General features: G+C 39.0%; 1 protein-coding gene and 1 long non-coding RNA gene across 2 annotated transcripts in view; one reads left to right on the forward strand and one right to left on the reverse strand.

The window, feature by feature from the left end:
• The first annotated feature begins 520 nt into the window (after positions 1-520).
• Positions 521-3017, forward strand: LOC119617060. The gene is made up of 3 exons (XR_005233227.1): positions 521-670; positions 899-993; positions 2921-3017. It is a non-coding gene; the product is annotated as an uncharacterized LOC119617060 (long non-coding RNA).
• Positions 3018-10237: 7220 nt separating this feature from the next.
• The window catches only part of efna3a (ephrin-A3a), an 85244-nt gene continuing 70399 nt past the window's right edge, over positions 10238-25082 (reverse strand). Inside the window, exons 2-5 of the mRNA XM_017419900.2 lie at positions 19998-20299; positions 19269-19334; positions 17923-18000; positions 10238-11369 (exon numbers count right to left, since the gene is read on the reverse strand). Of these exons, the coding sequence (XP_017275389.1) occupies positions 11251-11369; positions 17923-18000; positions 19269-19334; positions 19998-20299 (565 nt within the window). The 3' untranslated portion in view covers positions 10238-11250. The remainder of the gene's footprint in view (positions 11370-17922; positions 18001-19268; positions 19335-19997; positions 20300-25082) is intronic.

The raw sequence follows: 25082 nt of genomic DNA on the forward strand, positions 1-25082 counted from the left end.
AAGATTTTTATTATAAAAACAACATGGTCTAAAACAAACAACATGACCTACAGTGTTTTTAATTAAGACATTTCTGACCTCCATATCATAAATCTTGACTTTGGTAACATTATATTTCCCCAAGCAAGATTCAGGTCATTAGAGCACAATTTCTATAGAAATGTTGGAATTTTTACAAATTTCTCAACGGCCCGTCATGCTCTTTCACACTTAATAGGGAGCTCACTGAGTCGCCGCACCATTTAGCTCAAAGCACTGCCTCATATTTCCTTCTGTGTGACTTTAGTCCTATATTCTAACTTACCTTGTGATGCTCAATGAGTTGGAGGACTAAATGTTTTTGAACTGGTCATGCTTGTTGATTTTTAACAGGATTTTAGACTCAAATTCTGGTCACAGAGACGAGACAACAGTGAAGAGAAGGAAGACTTTTATTGTGTGAGCCACAGGAAGTTGGAAGGTCTGAACAAGTTCAGTTGTCTGAAAAGATGTAGCTCGAGTTAGTAAAGATCGTCAGGATATAATTACTTGTAGTGTGATTTACAGGATGAGTGGTTCTTCTTTCTTTTGCAGAATCCATTGGAGGGAAGTATTCCAGGGGTTCGAGGACTAAGAAAGGAGATGACGATGAGGATTTTAGTGGAGAAAGTTTAAACAAGTTTAGTTGCAGGTAGGTGGGCTGATCTGATTTTCTTTTTTTTTTGTCTTTAGGTGGATTGCGTGAGAGATGAACATTGAAAAATCCAAATACTGGAGAACACAGGTGAACAACATTTAAGATTAGCTCAAGCAAAACTATCAGAAGGACAACAAGGAGAATTACTGAGACCAATGTTCACCATAGGAGGTTCAACAGTCCGGTTAAGAATGATGTCTCAGCTCAGCCTTATATTGACAGGTGACACATCAGCGTCGACTGATTTCAACAGCTCATCCAGAAGGAAGGAGCAGCACCACCAGCAGGAAGCACCAAGAACTGCCTCCACCTTCAGGGTGAGGAGGGAGAAAGGGTTTCTGGTTATTAGACAAGGATAGCCTGGAACCACTAACAAAACTACTTATTTATTTGTATGTTTTTGATCTAAATTTAATCTAGCTTAGCGACTTTCAAATAGCTTCTTTATGATTAAAGAATGATGTTGACTTATGTGTTGCTTCTAAGATCCACCCAGTTTGGATTTCCTTATCTTTTTGTAACCAAATAAGCCCAATTTTTTTCAATTTTGGACTCATATCTTTGCCATCAAGACAAAAACATGACACATTATAGCCTAATCAGGTACAGATCATTGATGATAATTAGAAGTTTATATTGAATTAAAATAGGAATAACAAAAAGTAATTTCATCTGCATTTGAAAGAAGGCCACTTGTTTTGATAAAGAACAGATTTTGAAACATGTCTGCCTAAAATGAAGAGCAAATATTTTGTAAAAATGACAACAGCACTGAGCTGGTTTACATAATTTTATCAGTTTTTCTTTTTTTTATGTATTAAGTGTGTCAAGAAGAGTTGGCAGTAAGAAAGACAAACATTACAAACAGGTTTTAGACAGGAAAAGCACTTTTCAGCTTCCTCAAAAGAATGAATTGCTTTATTTATATTAATATTTTGGATGCTTTTGTTACTTGGCAACATTATGCACCAACATGACATTGATATAAAATTATGCTAAAAGTGTGAGGACATGAACATATTTGCCCCAATACCCACCACCACCACCCACCACACACACGTGTGTGTTTGTGTGTGTGGGGGTCCACAGCTGTTGAGTGCTGTGCAGATGGAACGACCAGAAATGACAGATTACAGCTAAATCTGGAGGGCAGGATGGAGATGATGTGGGTGGGTGGGAGTGATTAGGAAGCATTGCGCAGACTGGAGTGAAAGTGTCTAAAATTAAAACAAGAGGAAAAAAAAGGATGACAGGAAATGCAACCAGATGATGGAAAGATTAGACACACAGAGAACGTTCACGGTCAGATTAGAGGGTGAAATTCAATAAACTTGGTGACAATGTGATGAGGTAAATGAACAGATATATTTTAAGACTCTACAGAAAAACAATAAATTCCTCTTAAACAGTAATAAATAGTAAACAAAAGCTTAAATTTCCATAAAGATATCTGTTTTTTTCATTGATACATAAGCTGTAAACTTCAACTAAAGCAGCAGAAACTTGTTTTGCAGTGTCATACTTTTTTGAGCCCTGGATTAGAGTCAAATTGTGCCCTCTGTAATGTTCAAACCATTTTTTCCCACACACTAACCTGCGAGCTGCTGCAGCACGCAGACAACCTGTTTTCCTGCACTTGTCAACACATTAGTCAAGTGATGTGAGGAAGATGGGCAAAAACCCAAATTAATGTGCGCAAAAGCAAAGCCCCTCTAGGAAGCTTAACGCTCTTATAATTAAAATGCACATTCACATTTTCCTTCCATGTCCAAGACAGTCGTTTCTTGGAACCACAAATTAGTGGGCTGTTGTATAAATTAGAAGCTAACGTTCACTTTAGGCTTCTTATGGCTTAAAAAGAAGAAAAAAGTCAAAGTTTTTCTTTCATTCTAAGTGAAGTAACATTGTTTATTTCAGATTTTAAAAACTTGAACATGAGTCTTGTTGCTCTCATTCTCTCAGAAACAATCACCAATGAGACTGAGAGTCAACCCTGCAGAGGATTCTTGCTCTGATTGTACCCTGATTCTGATCTTCGAATAAATCTTTCACAAAATCAAGTGAACTCTGACACATTTAACGTCTTAACAGCCTTGATAGCTTTTTGACGTCAAAACCAAACGTCACATCATCCTCTTCTTTTATCTATTTCCTGACATTATATATTTCTTAGGGTATTAAATGTTGGCATTTTAGGTTCCAAAAACATCTCTTCACCTGTTTTCACCTCAAACTCCCGCCTAGCCCAGTGCTTTGACGAGCCAGAGACGAGTTGACGTACGATGACCTGAAGCTGCAGGAGCGTCAAGTCAAATGCACCGCTCTGGAAAGATTGGAAGATGTCACATTGAGGTAAATCAGGGAACACAGATTGGAGCTATCAGGTGAACTGAAGCTGAAATTGAGATCATTAGGGTTCCCTCAGTGCAGATTAAAGAAAGATTGTTGCTTTCCTCCAGCCACTCCAATCTGAGTATTAACACGTTAGTCTAAACTGTTGGAACTGAACAAAAAGAGCTGTTTTTACTGGTTTATTATGGCAATTTTAGAAATCCACTTTGCCTTTTAGTTGATCATTTTGAGGCTATTTAATTTCATATTTGTTCATGTTGTGATTTATATATTCTGAGCTGTAGCATTATATCTCCAGATTGGCTGTAAAAGAATTTTGAAGCATTTAAAAAAAATGTTTTTAGAAATGTATTTAAACATTGTATATATTTTGAGCAATAGTCACCACCATTCTCTGTGGTGTAGTGGTCAATTGATTCACAACAAAAAAAGTGTGAGGTCCAAAACTCAAACTGCTCCCTTTTTGTGTAGAGTATGAGTGTTCTCCCAGTACATGCGTGGGTTTTCTCTGGGTACTTCGATATCCTTCCACAGCCCCCAAAACAGGCATGTTTAGGAAGTTGGTAACTCTGAATTGCCCCTAAAGTGTTCATGAATGATTGTTTGTCTCATCTGTGGTGGTTAAAAAAAGAAAATCAGAAACTAATCACTTAGATGTCCTGATATGCCTTCCTTCGTGGATTGCTAGGCCTTTAAATGTATTCATGTTTTTTATTGGACAAACACACATTTTTTTCTAAAAGAACTGTAATAGAAATAACATCAAAAACCGCATGTCTTGAACATACGAAGGATGAGAATACCTTCTGCGCTCAACAGATATAGTGGACAACATGTCATCACATATAAATCAATAAAATCCTGCTGGATTTAGTGTGAGTATTAGTAGAGTAATACAGTAGTCTTTCAATGGTTATATAATATACAATATTCTATGCAGTGGTTTTTGCCCTGGGTGGCCTTTCGATGGCCTTATTAAAGTCTGAATAACTTATCTGAATCAATATGTTAATAAGGAATGCCCCTGAGCTGAATTACCAGCACCATTAAACACAAAGCAGAGAATAATGGTCTGCTTAATCCCCGAATGAGTTATAAGAAATTTAATTCAAGTCATATTGTACTTTAACAGCTTACCCCTGACTCTAAACCTGCTTTAATGAAAAACCCAAAGTATATTGAGGATACAAATCACGTAATACATAAACCAATGTAGGGTTGTTTCATTCTTCTCAAGAATATATCAGTTATCCTACAGGCAGACATGTTTTAGGTTTGTCGGATATCTTGGAGTAATAATGGTCTGTTTTACCAGCAGAAGCAAAAGAAAGGTTTGGTGACACCTGCAGGGGAAAAGTTGTTGAGCTTGCGGCTCAATAAAAAGAGGCGTAGTACTGCATATATTTTCAACTCGCTCCTAAGGAGATGTCTCGCATGTGTTTCCATTTCCTGGATGTGTAGCTTTAGGAAATGACAAATTTGACACATTACACAATAAATTTGTGGCTGTAAATATATGCCGGGCATGATTCACCTCTAAGTGCTGTCATAAATTTTCCACACTTTTTTATATAAAAAAATATACATCTGTGGGAAAAGACTTTTAAAACCTGTCAGGGATGCACATAAAATGAGGGAGGTTCTGTATCCTTAAAATGTAATGTTTAAAATATACACAAATACAGGTGCCAAGAGATGAAAAAATACATGGAAAAAAAAGTTGGACTGCATTCTGCTTTTGAAAGCAAGCCTTTAAAAAAGTGTAAAAGATTTGAAACGAGAACAGCACCAAATGTACCAAATAACTGTCCTCTTTATGCAAAAGATTTGATTATCTTGCCTTTATTTGGTCAAGATAACAAAATGTGGTCATTTTCAGGCTACTCTCGAGACATTACAATTAAAGGCCTAGCATTCCTTAAAGCAATGTATATCACCCACCGCCTTTCATGCCAGTTATAGCTGTTTCGATTAAACCTTGTAAATGATATTGTGCCCATGATGTGATATTAGTGCTTGTAGTATGTGTTGAGGAATACTCTCAGCAACTACCACACCAAATTTGAGTTTAACATCTGTAAAAATGTCTGGGTTTTAGCCATTTTTGAGTTTCCTAAGGTCAGTTGGCTGTGGCGACCATCTTGGATTGAGTAGTTAATCAGTTGTAGATGTTCATTCAGTGATTCCTTTCTGCAAGTTTCATTAAAACCCATTGGTTCATGAGATATTTTGCTAACAGACAGAGGTGAAACAGATCTTATGTAATCAGTTAGCTATCAGAGAATACGTTGGGAATGGTCTCAGCTAATTTTTGACATAGTTACAGCTTGTTTTGTGTTTGCTAAGGCTGCTTAGCTGTGGCAGCCATCTTATATTTGGTTGATTAAAAAAGGTAATCAGTTGTAGATGTACATGTAGTGATTACTTTATGAGTGTTTTAATAAAAAACACCAAGTTCATGAACAACTTTGCTAACAGACAAACACACAAAGGCAAAAACATGGCCCTTTCACCTTTGTTGGTAGGTGATAGTAAAGTTACTCAAGAATTAATATCACTTTTCAACCATTTCACAAACACTGAAGCTAATATTTTGATTACAAATGTAATATTTTCTCACCATCCCTCAGTAAATCTCCTCTGAAAGTGGAGGCCCTCTGATCAGACACACCTCCGGCTGACAGGATGGTAGAAGACAAGTTGCAGCTCCTCCGTCTAACCTCTGATAAGGAAAAAGCTATAAACTGAAAACATCTTACAAAACTGCATCATCAACTACGACACGTTTCTTTCTAAAGTTTTCTTTGGAAAGAACAATTCAGACAAGTACTCGGTAAAAATAAATAAAGTTTAGATGCAGTACAAACTTTTGCAAACTTCCTTTTTTGACATCCTTTTTGACAACTATCTACAGGGCAGGACATCATTCTTGATATGCCACACACCAAAACAAGGTAATGACCCATAATGATTCATGTAGAACCATCAAGGAATGATTGATGAAAATTAAATATGCATTATTGAAATGGCCAAGCCTTGAATTGATTATCATTAAAATGCAAAGGTTCTGATGTCGTGTATCCCTGCGGCCCCCCTCCTCTGAGATGATGAGAGCAAAATGCCCCATAAATCAAATCCTGGGAACAACTTTGTCACTTTAGAGGAAATCAATTGATTTGATTGCTGCTAAAAAAGTTGTCCGACACGGACTGGAGGGCTTCACATACGTTTTTATGTGGGTAATCGAGGGGTTTCTTTTTTCATTAAAGAGCACAAAGGCCAAACGAGGAAGTAGAAATTCATTTCTTCTCTCAAACTAGAGTTTAAACTTTTTAGTGACTTTTAATTGAGCCATAATTTCAGCTTTCTAATCTTTGAAACAGAAGCTTCCAGGCCCGAATGTGACACTGCGCTCAGTGATTGCCTGGCTCGTGTCCGGAGGTGTAACACCATTCTCGGAGGAAGAGGCATCTGTTTCATTGTTGGAGCCAGACGGCGCAGCTTGTCGAATGAATTTCCTTTCAACTGCACAGACCTGCCCCTGCTACAGATGGCTTAGCTCACAATAAATGATTCAGAAAACGATAACGTGCCTCCAAACAGACGAGAGGTCAGCTCCTCATGCTAATGGAATGTCTTCCTCAGTTAGAGACCAGACAGAGCACTTGTTACGTATCTGTTTAATTATAGAAACATTAGACTCCATGTCTGCTGCTCAGGGAAAGTTAGGCATGTTTAATCCTTTTTGATTTTTAATATTGAGCAGATCAGGTAATCAAAATTAAACTTTTCCAAACAGAAAAGTTGTAAATCTTTCTCCAATTCCTTTTCATAACTAAGTAGAGACATCCTTAAAGCCCCGCCCCCCCAAAAATCAGGTCAGCTTCTGAAGAAATTATCTTTTAAATTGTCAACTTAGGCCCCAGAGCAGGAGTTAAAACGCTTCTAGTGTTTCACAGTGTCGGGACATTTAAACATCGAGGTGCAAGTCTAGACCTACAAAATGACAGGAGACTGTAAACTGAGACCGTCAGTAATATTCTGCAATTGTCAATCTGTCAGCTAAAATGCACAAATGTCAAAGGTAACTCAAGAAACTGCATTTTCTGCAAAAACACAGCGTGAACGCTGAGTGCTGAGTGACTTTGCTGTAGAATGATGAAACTGAGCTGTTAAAGCTAAAGGAAGCAGACTACTTACTAAAAGCTAAAAGTAGCAGAATGGTAGCTAAAAGCTTAAAGTAACATAATAAGACAAAAATAGAGCAGGCATGCCGAAGCAGGTTTCAAAATAAAAATGTTTTAGAAGGAACTGAAGAGATTCCAATGCATGTCTATGGGGAAAATATTTGTAACTTTAGTTAAATCTGTTTTTAAAAGTATAGAAGTTAGAAAAACCAATTATAAACCTGATATATGAATGGCTAAAATGGCACAAAGTGTGCAGAAGTAGTTAGATGGCAAAAAACTGTATGGAAACCCAAAAACAGGAAAACAGCAGCCTGAATGCTGAATCAGCATCCACACAATAAGAAGCTGTGAAGCTGATATGAATAGATGTGTTTGACCGTGACACAGCTTATCAGGCAAATCTACAATCAGATACATGCAATTAAATGAGCTCAAACCCTAAATAAATCCACTTTTTATCCAGGAAAATGGAAACAGGCAGAAGAATCAGCCCCTTCTTCTTTCTCAAGTGATTTCATGGCGGATGTGGGACATCAAAGTAAAAGTCTCACCCCCCCCCCCCATCCCCCCTTGTCCTTTTCTGACATGGACATTAGTGCATCTGAGACATGTCCCATACAAATGTCAGCTTCTTTCTGTTCCGTGTAGGAAGATTAGAAAGAAAGAAGCCGACAAGGGCAAAGGGAAAGGGAGAGCGACGTGGAGAGGCAAATCTGGGGAGACATGAATAGCTTGCAGGTGTTTTTTTTTTATTATTTTTAGAGAGAGAGAAAGAAGGGAGAGAATGTGGGAATTATGAAGCGGCGACTTTACCTCCACACCCCACGCTGTGATTATGTTTTATGACCGGAGTGTTTGTCGAACCGAAGCGAGAAGCTGTAAAGATGTTTTATGTGCAACACAAGTGTTTACATTACAGCCGATATATCTAAAAAAGGGAAGCACAGAGGAAAAGAGCAAAGGATTACCTTTAGGAAGAAAAACAAACATGTGTGAGTCTATGTGATGCGATTTAATACAGAAGATTGGAAGAGCAAACGAGAAAATAACATTTCTTCTGCATTTTTCAGAATCTTAACTATTTTTATTTTACAGAATTTGTTGCAGAGAGAGTATCGGTGCACACTGTACAAACTGCATCTTTATTATCAGCCACCACAGAAGGCAAGGCTGAGCAATAATGTCTCTACCTGCGTTTGTTTGTCTGCAAAATATCTAATTAACCACTGGATGCAGTGAAACCTTCACAAAGTAACCACTGGATGTACATCTGCAACTGATTAACTTTTAGGAATCAACCCAATTCAAGCTGGCCATCACAGCTAATCAACCTAAGCCTCCACAAAAATGGCTATAACTCGTTGAATTTTACAGGTATTAAGCTAAGATGTGGCTTAATAATCACTGACAATAATTCACAAATCATACAAGCGCTAATAATTCATGCAAGTTATCACAACTGGGATTGAGCATAATGTTGTCAAGGTTTAATCAAAACAGCTACAACCCCATCATTTCTCAACAAAAGATGATTTTACTTCAAAATTCTGGCATTCCTTCAAGGAAGCTAGGCCTTTTATGTATTTTTTGAGCAAAACATTCTGCTGATTGTGGGACAAATTTGAATTAAAACTTGGTTTTAATTCGATTTTTTTGTTTGAGTTTTTGTCTTCCACCAAGTTGCAAATAGGATTTTATTTGATCATGCAGAGATTTTTCTTTCCAGGCATTTATTTTAATAGGAATATAATTTCCTCGGCCAGGTTTTTTTTAGCACAAAACAAGTTAGATTCACAAACTTTGTAATCAGAAATGTTGTTTACTCACTTGCCTTTCAGGTAGCATGTTCTGTTCAGATACAAGAACAAAAAAACAGAAGAGGTGATGAAGAAGAGTGGGGAAAACTGTCAAATAAATACCCCAAAGCAAAGTTGCAAAAAGATTTTAATTGGCATCATTTTAATCATTCTTGGTTTAATTTACAGTTTATCCATTCATGTCAAAGGTAAACACATCTCGTGGTTCTCTTAAATATTGGTAAATGCTTTTTGTCCTCATTTCAGATCCTTTTTATTCTTAAAACATAAACAAACATGACAGAAGAGCACATTCTCTCGTACACACTTGCATATTCAGATCCTACGAATGACTCCATAACGAGTACAAAATTTTCTAAATGCCACAAACTTGAAAAGCGCGGACAACCACTTTCCTCACACACACACACGCCCTTTCATTCACCCCCACAGACATACACGCTCACAAAAACACTCTTGCTTGTGCACACCCAGACACATTCCATAACCGGCACGTACTTAAAATATACATTACGATGCAGACTTCCTGGTTTTGCCAACAACACCAGCTTCGTTTGTGGTTCATCACAACGTTATTAGCCGTATCATTCCCACGCGGCCGTGGTCACTGACCGTAACTTCATACCAACAACCATCTCTTTGTGACGAGCTGAATCACATCTATTTGTCTACACGACTAAAATGCTGCAGTAAAAATCTCACTGCTTGGAGAAAAATAAATAAATAAAAATAATTAAAAAAATGGCACAATAGCTTATAGAGCAAAGGCCTACGAATGCACAATAATAAATAAGGTAGATAAATACTTCGATGTTTAAATAAAAAGGTTTGAAAATAAATTTTAAAAAGCACAACATTGTATTTTAATGAACGCTTGCCTACAATGTGTCAGAATACAGTATAAAAAAGTGAACTTATTATTTTCACATTCACACGTGTTTGTTTTTTGTTTTGTTTTGTTTGTTTGTTTTTTTTAACGTTTTTTTTAAATCTTTTTACTTTTTAACAAAATGGCGGCAGCGTTACTTTGAGACTCAAAGCACAATTTCTCCTCAGGCACCTGCCGCACTTTGGCGACTGTATGGGGTCGTTTCCATGGTAACTGTGACTGCTGCGATGGCCATCAGCCCTGATTGGCTGCGGACCTGTGAAGTGGGAAAAAGGAACAGACAGGGTTGTCTGGGGTTTTAAAAAATGGGGTNGTTTGAACAATCGCAAATTAGAGGCGTTTCTGAATGACTCTGCTGATTGCTGCGAGCAGGTTCTTTTTTTTTGTTATTTTTTATTCTTTTTTTTTTTTTTAGAGGTTTGACATCTGGAAAAATCTACGAAGGTAAATGCACTGGAACAAAACACACGTCTAGCACGTCTACTGCGTCTAAGTGCCGTCAAATTACTAGTCCAGGGTCTGTATTTTTCTAGGGTTGTTACAGTGTGAAGGCAGGAAATGCAGACAAAAGACTAGTTCTGAGAGGGCACTCACTACCCTCTAAGGAAAGCAGCTATCACAAAGCCAGGGGTATTTTTGATGTCTGGAGAAAATGGATTATTGAAAGGCCCACGGATACAAATTCTTACCCTTTTTCTTGGGCTTTTATTACCAGCAGCTACCACACACCAGTGTGAAAACATTCTACAATGTCCCGGACAATGGCGACAGTTCTTATTATTCCCTCATTATGTAAATGACCCGGACTCTTCTAGAGTCCATCTTGCTTTTACATCAAAGTCAGGGTTTAATGCGTCACCATGCTGGGTCCTTAAAAAAAAAAGAATCCACTGCAGAGTTCAGAGTTGCCATTTTCTTCAAAGCTCACCCTTAGAAAAACTTTGCTTTCATTAGCTGACAAAGTGTTTATTTTTTCTAACCATGCTACAAAAAGAGTGTTTAGTTTGAGTTTCATATCAGTCGGGAGAGCAGCACCAAAGTCTGACTCTGAATGTTGGTTGTGATCTCCATGTGGTCACCCCACCTGCATGACATGTTGTGTTACTCGTGATAACGATGTCCAACAACAGGTGTTGAGATGACAGCAAAAAGGCCTCTTTTTTTAAATAAATTTGCTCTTTTTTTTTTGTTTTGTCTTCGTCCTCGAGTTGTATCTGTTGCACCTTTTCTCGACTCGCTGCTTTGCTTCCTTCAACTTTCCCCTCTTCAAAAACTTGGTGGATGCAAAGCCCTTTGGACAAGGCAGTCACCACTCTGCGACGATCGCTAGGACAAAAGGACGGCAGACACGAGCAGCATGGCCACAGTGAGAAGAAGGCGGTCGTGTGATGGGCTGCTGCCGCTGACGCTTTTCTCCAGCTTGGGAACTTCAGGGTTAAACTCATCTGCAAAGAAGGAGAAAAGTCATACAGAACAAAACAAACCATTACTACATTAATAATTTATCAATCTAAAGGCAGTGTGTGATGCATGCAAATTGGGCTTTAAAATATGCAAGAAAGAGACATTGCGCAATTATCAACAAACCACCAATTATCATCAGCTACATATGGTCTTCCCCCCGTGGGAGAGAAAATTAAAAAACAGTCGTTTCTGATCTGTTTTTTTTTTTCTTTCTTTCTTTCTACGCTAATGATGTTTTTGTCCTGAAGGGATTTCAATCAAACCAAATTACTGTGTCCTTACTACTGATTTGACAAAACAGAACATTACCTTCAGGGAGAGACCTCAAACACATTTAGTAATATTCAGCAGAAGTGGATTACAGAATCATTATGCTCATTCTCGACGTAATGCATCCCATTATAGCTACAATATTCTGAAATAGGTCAAAAGGCACCAAATAGGTCTTAATAGTACATCACTGACTGCGTCCCTCACTCAACCAACAACAACTTATCAAAAGAGTCAAACAAAATCTTAAAACAAGACTTGAGACTTAAAAACCATCTTCTTAGGCAGTGTTGCATTAAAGGTACTCATTGCAATGTCATAAAAACTGGTTAAAAAAATTATAAAATGGAGACAGAAAGTGAAGAAAGTCACATGTTTCATTTTTGTCTCATTATGTTCCATAAAGATTAAAACAATTGGAGAGAAAGACATCTTCCTCAGGTTTTTGTAACATTAAAACTTTTCTGGAAAGATTTTTAGGCAAAGTAACCATAAACTATCTGCCAGCAAAAACAAGTGAGGTGAAAACAGAGAGAATGATCACCTGAAAGAAACTATTTGATGAATGTGTAGTATTTCTCCACTGAGAGCAAATCGTTCTGCTGCTCTCGTTGAGACTGTCGACATCGTCACACGCATCTGACTGACAGTCACACTGTAGTTGCAACAGGAAAATCTCAAACATTTAACGCTACATGAAGGCTGGAAGGGAGAATTTAAACCTGCGCTGCCACGGGTCACAGCAGGATCATCACAGCAAAGTACGCTGCAGATTCAGAGACCAGAAGAAGAGAAGAAGAGGCCAAAACACACCTTTACATAAAGAAGTTGCTAGTTGCTTTTAATGTGAACTAATTCTCTCAGACTTGTCTGCAGGTACAAGCTCTGACATTCTCCAAGCTCCACAAGAAACATCTCTTTTAAACTCTTTTCATTTTTGAGAAAAGCCTGTCTTGGAAAACAAATGTGTGGGAAGGCAGGGTGCTGGATGCCTCAGGCTGCAACAAGGTATCAAAGGTCCACAGCACGGCGCTGAACTCCACAGCACAAATTTGGGATACAGCAATCAATTTCCGGTATATTCTTGTCTACATGAGGCAGAACAACAGAAGACATGCAGGGCAGCTCCTGTGTCCGTAGCAAAGCACTTCAGGCGTTTACAGTCAGATAAGAAACATCAGCTCCAGACTGTCGATAAGTGAGAAAAGGTTGTCTGGTCTGATAAATTCTCACGCCAACTACAAACACAGTGATGGGAGAAATAATTCAGGAAGTGTTGTAGTTATTGTTCTTATTAACTGCTGGAAAACTCAGCGTTCAGTCAAACTTCAAGCAGGTCTTATAAGTTCAGTGATTTAAACAGATCACGAAGACGGAACAATTCCAAAGGGAAATAAAGATTTCATTTTTATCTCTGTTTTTGTGTTGACATTGATGTGACCTTTTAAATTATTTTAAAGAAAATTTCAGCACGACTGACTTCAGTTATCAGATTGCTCACCCTGCCACCAACAAAGGCTAAGTTGAGGCTGAATAAATAAAGTAACAGAATGTGAGTTTGGTAGATTTATCCAGCTCCGAGTCTATTGTTAGGTTGCCACAAATGAGACTGAGCAACTTTGGTTCCTCTGGTCACTGAGTTCACAGAGTTTGCAGTTTGCATATATTACAAGTCTTTTTCTTGCTTTGTGCACAACAGATTTTCAAAGATCCACGCACAATGAGACACAAAACGGATGTAAAACGCACATTAAAACAAAGTTCATCTTATGTTTTCTCTTGCTGCCACTTAGATACGTACAAATATGCAGCAGAAGAAAGAACGATGCAGGTGCACAGTGCTTTAGCTTTCGCATAAACAAAACTAGATGAACAATTAAAGCGGTTTGAAGTGGAATATAAAGTGTTTCCTTGCCACAACAAATGTCCGCTGCTCGTAGTTCACGTTTAAAACAGCTACAAACACGACAAATTGAGTTACAGGGGGTCTAGAAGGTGAAATAACAAATCTAATCATTTCATAATTAATCACTGCTGTTTGTGTTATGTGGTGGACTCACCAACATCAATTGCAGGGATTTGGAAATGCTTTTTTAATGGGGTAAGAAAAGCAATTAGACAATCCGACAGGCTGTTAACAAGCAAACAGTGGTCTGTTTCATAAAAGTGATTTGTAAGCCCTGCTCTCATTCAGACTGTAAATACCAGTGTCTTCTTTTTATAAATGACAAAGTGTGATGAATGCTTGGAGTGGTCAGCCTGGGTAGGATTTTTATTACCCCTTTAATTTTCTTTTCTAAGTAATTTGGCCTGAGTGACATTTTTATTTCATATTAATGTTAATATTTACGTTTTTTTTTTTTGTCCGGAATCTCCTTTTCCTTTCATATGTTATTTCGCTTTTTGTGCACAAAAAGCTCTGCTCAAAGGTCACAATAAAACGAGATGTTCTTCTCAATTTAAGACATTTCTCTTAAACTTTAAACCCTTTTCACTGTAAATGTTTTTCCGTTACTTGTCTAAGAAATACCTGCCTGTTTGCCCCAAAATAACAGATTGGGTCTTTTGCCAGGAGGGCACTTAAAGAGACCAAATCACAAGGCAAAAGATGACATGGTGATTTTGCAATTTACAAATTTTATTTTTTTTATTATTAACAATACGTTGTGTAGAATGCATCAGTTGGACTCAAGTTGTAAAAAAAACATTGTTCCTCTTAAAAAAACTGTTAAATAAGGAAAATGTGACCCAGAAGCTTGTCTGCTAATAATAAAAAAGACAGAAGTGTAAACATATGCGATGAGAAGAAATGCAGAAATGTGTTGATGTTCAGCCAGTCCGTGGGCCGGTCTGGTCCTGAGGCTGAGTCAGAGAGTGGGTGTCCAGCGGTCAGGGGAGCCATCAGGGGTTGTTTTAAAGCTTGTGTGTGTCCATGCATGTGCGTAAATCTTATTGCTCCTCTAAATGTATTCAGCAAAATGCATCACTCCGCTGGAGGCTATGATTTTTTATGATTTCCTGCCAGTGTGTGTGTGTGTGTGTTTTTTTTATATTAAATTCTACATAAGCCAGTGCCTGAGTTACTGCTGAGCAATTCGCCCACCACTGAGCTGTTTTTTCTCTGCCCCTTCTCTCTGTTCTTCCCTTTTCCTGTCCCCCACGCTAGTTTTAGCCTTCTCTCTGCTTTTTTTCTCTTCATCTCATTCTCTCTCCCGCTGCCTCTGTTTCCTCCCTCTGCCGCTCATATATTCCTTTTCTTTTCTGTTTTTCCCCCTCTAACTATGATGCTTATGGCTGGAGCTCTTTTTTATTTTTTTGTTATTTCATCCCTGTTGGTCTCAGTTTCCATCTCGGGCAGGTCACACACTCTCAGCCCTTGTCACAGGCTGCCTACAGCTCCAAGAAACAAGCATGCTAAATGATTCCCGGCAAGAGGCTTTTGTTTGAGATGGGGATGGAAAAAGACAAAGGAAAATAGAGGGTTTATGTAACCACTCAGCTGCATAATTGACTCGCTCGCTGACATACTAGCTTCTTGGGTAAACACGGACCTTTCATTTCCTACAAGACCTCCGCTGACCTTGTGGGTTTTGTGCAGATGAAGAAGGAAGGTTTATGTAGCTGTGTGTTGCTTTGAGATGAATCCAACAATCATGAATTTCTTTTTGAATGAGTGTGTGTGTCCACAAATAAAGTAATCTGTATGCCTCACTGTGTGTGACTCATTAGCATCATTCCCCTATAAGATAACGTGAGGTCAGAGAATGGTGTGCAGGATCAGGACTGGATTAATGCAGCTGATGGAGGAAACAATTAATCTTATAATGACATTGACAAATGAACATTGTAATAAGATCAGAATTGAAGCTAATCCTGTTTCAGAGGTTTGGCTCAGTCAAATCACATCATTTATTGTAATTATTATGTTATCATAACCAATAGGAAGGATCACTATAACACAGAAAAAAAGGACTATGTTGTAAAGTGATACTGATTTTATAAAAAAACTGGTGAATTCACAGGTTTAAAAATAATCCACAGCCTATATGTAATGCAAATATGGTAAAGTGTTAACGTTATTTAGTATATGCTCCATTTTCATTTGACTTCAGCAACAGCTTAAAAAAACATTAGGACAGGAACATGATTAGCAGTGACATGATGCTGTAACATGTGCAGAATGTGGTTTGACATTATTTTGTTACAAAAAATGTATTTGAAAAATATATAATCTCTGTTGCAGCAAACGTTTCTTTAAAACCTGCTGGCTTTTCAAGTGTGTGTTCATATGAAGCTAAATGGTTCTTTTTTAACTTGGAAAAGGCAGAGGTCATAATTTTAAAAAACCTGATTATGATTTGAACCACAGGACACTTTAACGACACTGCAGCCCATAATAAGTAGTTTAGGACTGTTAAAGGTCTGATGTTTCAAACCTGTAAGCAATTATAGGTGTGACATGCTTCAGCATAGTCTCATTGCTGATATTAAATCTAATTTTTAAAAAGCTTTTAACATTTCATACATTATTTGGACAGTTTTCAGCTATATTAGGACTTTTTGTGGAAACCATTCATCTTCTTCCCTTAACTGAGTCCAGATTCCAAAGGCAGCAGCTTAAATCCTCAACTCTTCCTTTCCTCCGCTCTGAGGTTTCTTCCCATGTCCCAAACACCTCCCTCTGAATGCATACAGAAGGCATCCTTACCAGACACCGCAACCGCCCCAGCTGGCTCCTTTCAGTGTGGATTTACTCCTCGCTCCTTTCAAACAGTTGAGGTCCTTATCTTATTCCTAAGGGTGAGTCCAGCTGCTCTGCAGAGGACGCTCATTTCGGCCGCGTGTATTTGTGATCTCATTCTTTCAGTAACTACCCATAGCTCATGGGCTGAGGGTTGGACCACAGTTAGATCACATAGATTGAAGAGGTTAACACATAATACATTAACCATTATGACTCGCCACCTGACAGAAGGTCTGAGTCTCCGAAGGACCCAGAAACCATGTTGTATGAGGCAGTTTGGGGGCGAGACAGGCTGGGATTCAATAACCCCTGCAATAACTACAAGATCAAGAGGCCATGATACCTTGCCTCGACTAGGGATACCAGTGCATTACTCTTAAGCCAGATTTGGGAAAGAGGCTTGTCAGCAAGTGTCTGGAGACCATGGCCTTTAAAGTGGGATCTCACTAGGCTGTGTCTGTTGGGAGACTAGCTGGTGATTCAAAACTGTGGAAAAATTGTGAGAAAATATGTGAATTTTACGTTGCAGTCTCACTGAACTCTGAGTGTTTGCAACCAAGTGACCAACGGGCCACGTGGCTGCGTTTTTAGCAACCAATTTTTTGAAAATCATGGCCTATTTTTTGTGTGCATGACTTGTAAAAACTGCATTCTTGGTTGTGCACATTATTTTGTTGTCCACCTCAGCTCACATCCTACCTGTCTTGGCTCATTTTGTACCAACCTTGGCAGCCGCCACCAAGTGTCTGATTTGGTTTTGAGACCTGGACATTTGCCTCAGGTAGTTTCTGTCATATGAGAGCTCCTGCGCAAGTGTCAAAATACAGCTCTAGACGACACAGTTCAGATGGAATTGAGACAGGTCGGAGATGCCCGCAACAACTTTGTGACTATTGCGACAGAAAGGTTGTTGCACATTTTTTTGCGAACATGTTTAAAACTCAAGTGACAGGGATGCAGGCATCTGCACCTCAGATGAGGAGGTTGGGATTCCTGCAAAAGACATTCCAGACATTTGGGACACTCTCTCGTGAAGGTTTTTTGCAAGCTAGTCAGAGCCCAGTGAGATACTACCTTTACCGATGGGCCAGGCAGAGCTCAGTCGAGCTACATGAGACCACCTTCATGCGGGACCACCTACGGAAAGTACTAGAAAAGACCATTGCATTGTGGATTAGGCAACAGCCAGAGGTTGAGGCCTTGGCTGTATGATCCTTGGTTATCAAAGCTGGTAATAAAAACACAAAATGTCAGTTTTATTATTTATTTAATATATAAAAATTTGAGGGGTATTGTAGGACTGCTGATTTCTTTGCAGTCATTGTTTTGCACATATTTTTTAGCTCTCAAGAGCAAAAAAATAAAAAAGTCTCTCATAAACTAGTTACAGCCTGAGAACTGTTTTTACCCAAAACAACATAAAAAAGGCAGAAACATTGTGGTCCTTTCCAAAATGATTTGTACAACAAATCAAGGAAGACATTACAGCAGTTTATTTCCATCGTCTGAGAGTCACTTACCAATGTTGTGTATCTTGATGTTTGGCCTGACTGTGTAGTCAGGAGAAGTCTGACTGGAGTCGTCATCTGCCTGGGAGGCTGAGCAACACAATACAAACACACAGAGACAGACAGATGGAGAGAGGAGGCAGGAGGAAAACAGGGAAGGGAAACAATTATGCAAAGAGGCAATGAAAGAGAAAAAAAATTACAAGATTAGCATATCGGGCCATATTAAGTATAAATTGTATACATCCATATAGTTGAATGTGGAGTTAAATTTTGCCTGCCTCAGAGAAAGAGTTAATCCAGACTCCGACCTGAGGATTGAAAGAACTTATTGCAGAACTGGGGGACAGAAATCATTATTGCTCTCGCTGCTTGTCTAGACGTGGAATTAGATTCAGTTTGCAGAGCTGAATGATCTGCGTGGTTTGTTGATGTTTGCACGCATAGGTCATGTTTATTGCACAAAATAATCACGACTGTGATATTCATTATGGGACTCCATTTACAAAGAAACACAGACACAGTTTTGAAGTTGGAAAGTCATAAATATTCACAGCCCTGTCTTATCCTGCAGCCTCGTAGTGTCAGGGTTGAGGTTTCCAACACAGAGGGAATGAAGGGCAGCTAAAGCCAATAGTGTTTTTGATAGCACACTCGACTAAAACGACTAAAAGCCAATGCACTCATCAATACACACACACACACATTAGACAAACTTAAGGCAAAGGTACAGCCAGACAAACGTGCTCAAAACCCAAACACAGATGCTGGATGCATCAATAGATTGGCAGCGGCACATGGATGTGTTGAGGTGATCTGTACACGAGGGCTGACTCTGGCCTGTGGGATGTATTAGGACTGACAAGGTTAGACGAGAAGGGGGGGAGGCTTTCACTGCTGTGCTGCCTGATCAAAGGCCTGCAGGGTGTGTGTGTGTGGGGGGGAGAGCAAGGCTACCAGGGTAAAAATAACACGCTCACTATACAGAACAGCAGGCATCAGCGAGGAAGCAAAAGAGAAGGAGGAATAGACAGAGGGGGTGGTCGAGAAGAAAGCTGAGAGGAGAGGAGAGCAGCATCTTTCAGCTGAATCGAGTTTTTATTTTTTTTTACATGTTTTCTACAAACAGACAAAGAGCATTACTGTAATAGCACTGAGACAGAAAATAACATTTGGCCGTCACTCTTGATGCACTGCTTTGAAGGAAGAAAACTGCATCATCAAAATCAGGAAAGCATGAGGCAGAAAATTCTCTCGGACAAGACTCTCAGATCTTATTTTTTTCCCCGTTGTCTGCATCTTTCTCTGTCTTTCTCTCTTTGTGGGACATAAAGTGAGTGGATGAGAAGTGGTCTCACCAGTGGAGCAGCAGACGAAGACCCTCAGTCTCAGGCAACTGTGGCCGTGGTGATGGATGGGTGTGGCTAAAAGAAAGAACACACACACACACACACGTCAACTTTGTGCCCTCAGCAGGCCACAGGCACATCTACTATCAGCTATAAAAACTGCAGCACTGTAACCAGCTGTCCTCAAAAAAACAACAAGCAAGCTAAAAGGGCCAAATATCACTATTTTTATATCTCATTTGATTTAAAAGTGATGCAATAATTGTTAAGTCAGTCAAAACAATGTAAAATACAACAAAAAAAAAACCCTGCCAGAACACCATATTTAAAGCTTACTTACTTCTGAGCGGTGAAGAAGAACAAAAAAAAAAACAGACTTTTTTTTTTTACAGTTATGAACTCCACGTTTCCTGGCATTCATGACAAATGTCCACTGGATGGTGTGTGACATAAAAAGTGGTGTTCAATAACTGGAAATATATATTTTTTGCCATTCTGGAAGTGTTTTGCCTTATTTTACAGCATCCTAACTTATTAAATGGGGATTTTTACCTCACTTTTAAATCAAACGGGTTGTAAAAGTGGCAATATTTGGCCCTTTTGGCTTGCCATAATCTGTTAGTGACATGCTGTCAATAAAGATATGCAAAAACAGACTCTGCTTTATAGTCTGAGTTAATGCACTTCAACACCCTTTGGTGTATTCCATCCGTCAGAGTGTTCACCGCCCTGACTCACAGATGTAGTAGTACTCCTGGCCCACGTTGAACTCGTAGCCCAGCGAAAAGGCGCTGTAGCGCTGGAACTTCTCGGAAAACTTGATGGGCGCATGGGGCGCGTGAGGCCGGTTGCACTCCCAGCGTTTGAAGCCCAGCTGGGGGTCGCAGGTGTAGTAGCCACGGTAGTTGACCATATAGAGGACGTACTGCTCAGCGACGACACGCTCCAGCGTCCCGCGCTGACTGGTGTTGTAGTGCGGGCAGTAGATGTCCAGGTAGTCGTTGACACTGACTTGTACGGTGTAGCCCTCCCTCCGAAGCCTGGATTTGAAAATACAGACAAAGATAACAATAAATAAGTAAAGAAATTAGCTTTTCGTTAGCCTTTAGCTGCTTTGAACTAGTTTATTGCTCCTTTTAGCTTTAAGCTTTAACAAGTCCCTTTACCTACTTCAGTAAACTTCAGTCATTCAGCGCTCAGATTTATGCTGAATTGTCACAGAAAATGTAATTCTCCAGCTTGGTTTTAGTTTTTTGAAAGGAACGATTAAGCTGCGACAGCATGTGTGACACCTTTCTAAGTTCATACTATTTCTGGAGAAATATTACAGTATCCAAGTGCAGGGTACCACGCCTGCATAAATTTCCCACAATGCAAAGTGAAGGATATAAAAAGAAAACCGTGGGCAGATTGGCTATAATATTATAAAAAATTAAATTTAATTAATTTTTCACTTTGCCAAAATTTTTTTTACTTCTTTAGATTTTTTTTACTATCATTTTAAATGGGTTACCATAGCAACAAAAGTCTAGATGGCAACAAAGCTCCCAGGAGGTGCCATTAAGATGCCACTTCAGATGCAAACTTCAAATGCATGTTCCTCTTAAGTCCCTAAAATGTATGATAAACACATTTCAGGCCTAATTTGTGGGATACTGTTCTTGTGATGTTGCAGTTGCTAATTAACCAGACTCAAGCAAATGACATATCCTTAAAAAAAAATCATAAAAAAATACTTCTTTTGTTTTTTTCTTACACTTCATAAACGAACAAGCCTTGATGAGTTTTCATTTTCAACAACAAATGTGAACAAAAGCAGTCCTTGAAATAAGAAAAACAATCATTCCTAATCCCTTCAATATTTTTTAATTGATCTAACTGACAATACTATTAAACAGAAAGCACTCCTCACAATGAAAAGCTTGGGGAAATAGTTTAGTAACAGCTTTATTATTAAAATATTTATTAACTTTCTGCTCATCAACAACATCAACAAGCTGGTGGACTGGCAGCTAATTTCAGCACTCTACAAAACATCAAATCAATCCAAACAGCTTCAGACTCTTCTCTTCATTTCTCTTTGACAGAACTCTTGCATCTCACTCTTCTGCGTATAAAAACATGTTTTCTCACTTTATTGCCTCGGGATGAGGGCTGAGAGCCATGTTGAGGATGATAATCTACACTCCTGCGTGTCCCCCCCCCCCCCCCCGAGCCCGGCTGGATCATTGATGTAGAAGGAAATCCTGTCAACGACGATGTATGCTCTGGCTTCTAGGGGAACTGGTCTGCACACAGTATTTATCAAATTTCCTCCGGGAGCCATTACCGATGATTGAGCAGGCTGTTAGCAGGTAAGAAGATCCACTGTATGGTCAAGCCCATGTGTGCATGTGACGTACATGACGGTAACAGTACAACTGAGAGGATGATGTGATTACAGCAGCCATGCTGTTACCTACACTGTTTATAATACTAAGTACACCCATTATGTAAATTGCACAATCTGTAATTAGACAAAGTAGAAGTCATTACAAAGGCTCCTGCAGGTGAGCTGATGAGATGGGAATTGTCCTCTGCTTCAGTGATGTGTAACCTGCATCAGCAAGCTGTAATGACTCATTTGCACCATTAGGTGGAGATATTGTGCTGAGTATGTGTGTCCCCATCCTATCTTCTTGGTTGTATCCTCTTCTTTTAATGCATTATCTGTTACATACATACAGAAAAAGTCCAACTTTCACACGCTCATAACTATCCATCCCGGTGCATTTATTGTGTCAGCACATAAAGCTGTCGCCAGGCTCAGACAAACACACATTTCTAGTTCAGATCCCCCAGAGAGATGAATAATCAATTTAAAAAGAAATGAAGCCTCAGAATGTCATATCACCTCTTCTTTTCTCTCCTTGTTTTACTATCCTTGTTGTTACAATAGTTTTTTTTTTGTCTTTTTTCTTCTGGATTCTCTCCTCTGCTCTGACACTTTCTCTATTTGCAACCCCCTTTTTTTCATTTACGCAGAGGCTGATGCACATCAGTTCACTTAACCACTGCTCTTTTATGGCCATCAATCTTATCCGTGCTTTCTATCCCTGCTGCTCGGATGTTGGATGACAGACTTTTGTCTTGCAGTGTTGTGGGAAGAGGCAAGACATCCGCGCTTCAAAGGGACTATATTTAGCAAGGAGGGTAGTAAAAGTGTTAGAGGAAAGGGGGGAGTTCAGTTGTGTAAGAGTCAAGTGGTGAGTAAAGAAAAAAAAAGTTATGATTGAGGAAGCAGTGAGAGGATGAGGAGCTGAATACAAAGAGCCGTTTCAAGGCTCACTAGTATTTCTTTGGTACCTATTGATGCAATAAAGAAATTAAAAACGTAGTATTTCATGAATGAATGCCAGAGTTTTATGCTATGATCCTCTTACATTGATAAATGACAAAGCCGTAGCTACTTGACAATAACTTCATGTGCAATCTCATGCAATATTGTAAAATATCCCACTCAGAGTCTGTGTTGTGAATGACTCTCAGCTACTACCATACCAAGCTGATAATCTTATAGCCATTTTTGTGTTTTTGAAGGTCAGTTGGCTCTGTGGCAGCCATCTTGAGTTGAGTGGACTCCAAAGGTTAACCAGCTGTAGATGTACATATAATTGTTACATTTCAATAAAATTCATACAGTGGTTCACTAGATATTTTGGTAACAGATAGACTCTTTTGACAGCAAACAATACATAAAAGCCTATCTTGAGCATTTACATGTTGAGGAGCTGAGAAAAAAAAGATAAGACAGAAAAGGCTACTCAAGTGGCCATTAAACAGTTCTAGACTGAATGCTCAGGTCATTAATTTCATGAACATTAATTTTATCAGTATGTAAAATCGTGGGGAATATGAATTTCACAGAATCTGCAGTGACTCTTCCTAATTGCTTGTTTTGCTCTGGGAGATACCAAGAGCATTGCTTTTGGGGTCTAATGTTAAAAAAAAAAAAAAAATTAAGTCTTTCACTATAAAGTTTCTGATTAATTTTCTGCTTCTCGTTTAATTATTTCAGAACTAAATGAAGAAGCACTTCAGCCTGACTAGCCACAGCTACCCCAGCAGGAGGACCGTTCGTTTCAAACCTAATCAGCAACAGGGTGAGAAGAGAAGAGAGGAAGAGGAGGTCAGGTGGAGGAGAAAACTACAGGAGAGGAAAGGGTGGAGTGATCAGGGTGTGTGGGTGAGAGGAATATGGAAGCCCCTCTAGGTGAACGCTGTTATATAAGAAGTTTACTTAGTGGCACAAGACAAAAAGGGGGATGGACAAGCGAGGAAGAAAGCAAAGGAAGAAGGGGGGAGGGGATGAGACAGATTTAATAACTAAAGATACGAGAAGAAGAGGGAAGGAAATACACTGAGTGATAAAGACAACAAAGAGCCAGACACAAGGGGAAAAAAAGGCCTAGACAGAGACACAGCACTCTCTTGGGATGGACATACATGTTGTAAAAGTGCATAAAGAAAACAACTGATGGCTCTCTTCCGCACGTTGCCTCCTTTTTTCCCCCCGCAGCTCCTTCCTATTATCCAATTCCCCTCCTCTCTTTCTGCTCCGCATTGTCTCTCTGCGGTGGTTTTGCTGTCTCATCATCATTTCCCTACGAGTAGGAGTGCACAGCTAGTTAGTAAAGGCTGCACAAGCTGGTGAAGACTGCCAGGGGAGGCAGATTGCAAGGAGANGCAGAAGACTTGAGGGAGGGGTGAAGAAAGTGGGGAGAACAAGCGAGGAAGAATGAGACAAAGATAGCACCACTGCACCTTTCACATGTGCACTAAAAGGAGTCTTTGGAGAGTGCAGACAATAATATCTAAAAATGGGAAGGCAGCAATAAAGCAGAGAACGCTTACAAACAGAAACCAAGAAGGCTTTGAAAAATACATAAAAGTAAAAAGGATTAATAATTGCTGTCACGTCATTAATTTCTTCTATCAAGTAATGTCAGGTTTGAATTTAGCAAATTAAAACCCTCTGTTCTTTTACATTTTTCTGGCTCGTTTGCTGCCTTTTTCCGAGTTGGTGGAAGATTATTAGCAGATCCAGGATGTGTCAGCTTGGTGCAGAAGCTTGTCGTGGTGGAAGGCGCGTTGGCTTCTCCAGAATTGGAAAACTCAATACCTACTGTCTCAAAAATCACCGTATTCATCGTATTGGTTGTGTGGAGCTTGTTAGGAACAGCCACAAGTAGAGTCAGGAGCCTCTGCCAGAAGCTTTGCTCAGAATTGAGGATTATTTGAGCTGTGAGATTTCCAACAAACAAACTTTGGCTAAGTAAGGGTATCATTTGTAAAAACTAACTGAACTAACTTTATTTTTCCAGATGTTTTGTGCTTTGCCATCTAACTACTTCTGCATACTTTATGCTGTTTTAGCCATTCATAGATCAAAATGTCCAGCCTATCAAAAGATGGCTGCTATGAATTTTATATTTTTCTATATATTTCACTTAATTTTCAAATATTTCCCCTATAGAAATATATTAAAATGTCTTTAATTGCTTCAAAAACATTTTCTTTAAAATCTGCTTCAGCTTACTTATTACTTTGTTTTTGCCTAGCCGTTTTCTATTTTAACTTTTAGCTAGCTATTTTCTAATTTCAGCTAGTTAGTTAGTTAGTATTGCCAGTGTAAAGTACCTTTCAATTAGATCTGATTAATGCTGGTTTCACCATGAATTTCTGGAAGTGAACTGGTTGATGGAGCCGAAAGAAAATCTGCTTGATGCAGAGTATTGCATCAGTTTTCAAAATAAAATGCACTGTTCAGTAACAAAATTACAC

This window comes from Kryptolebias marmoratus, linkage group LG5, assembly GCF_001649575.2.
Source record: "Kryptolebias marmoratus isolate JLee-2015 linkage group LG5, ASM164957v2, whole genome shotgun sequence".
In the NCBI taxonomy this organism is placed as follows: domain Eukaryota; kingdom Metazoa; phylum Chordata; class Actinopteri; order Cyprinodontiformes; family Rivulidae; genus Kryptolebias; species Kryptolebias marmoratus.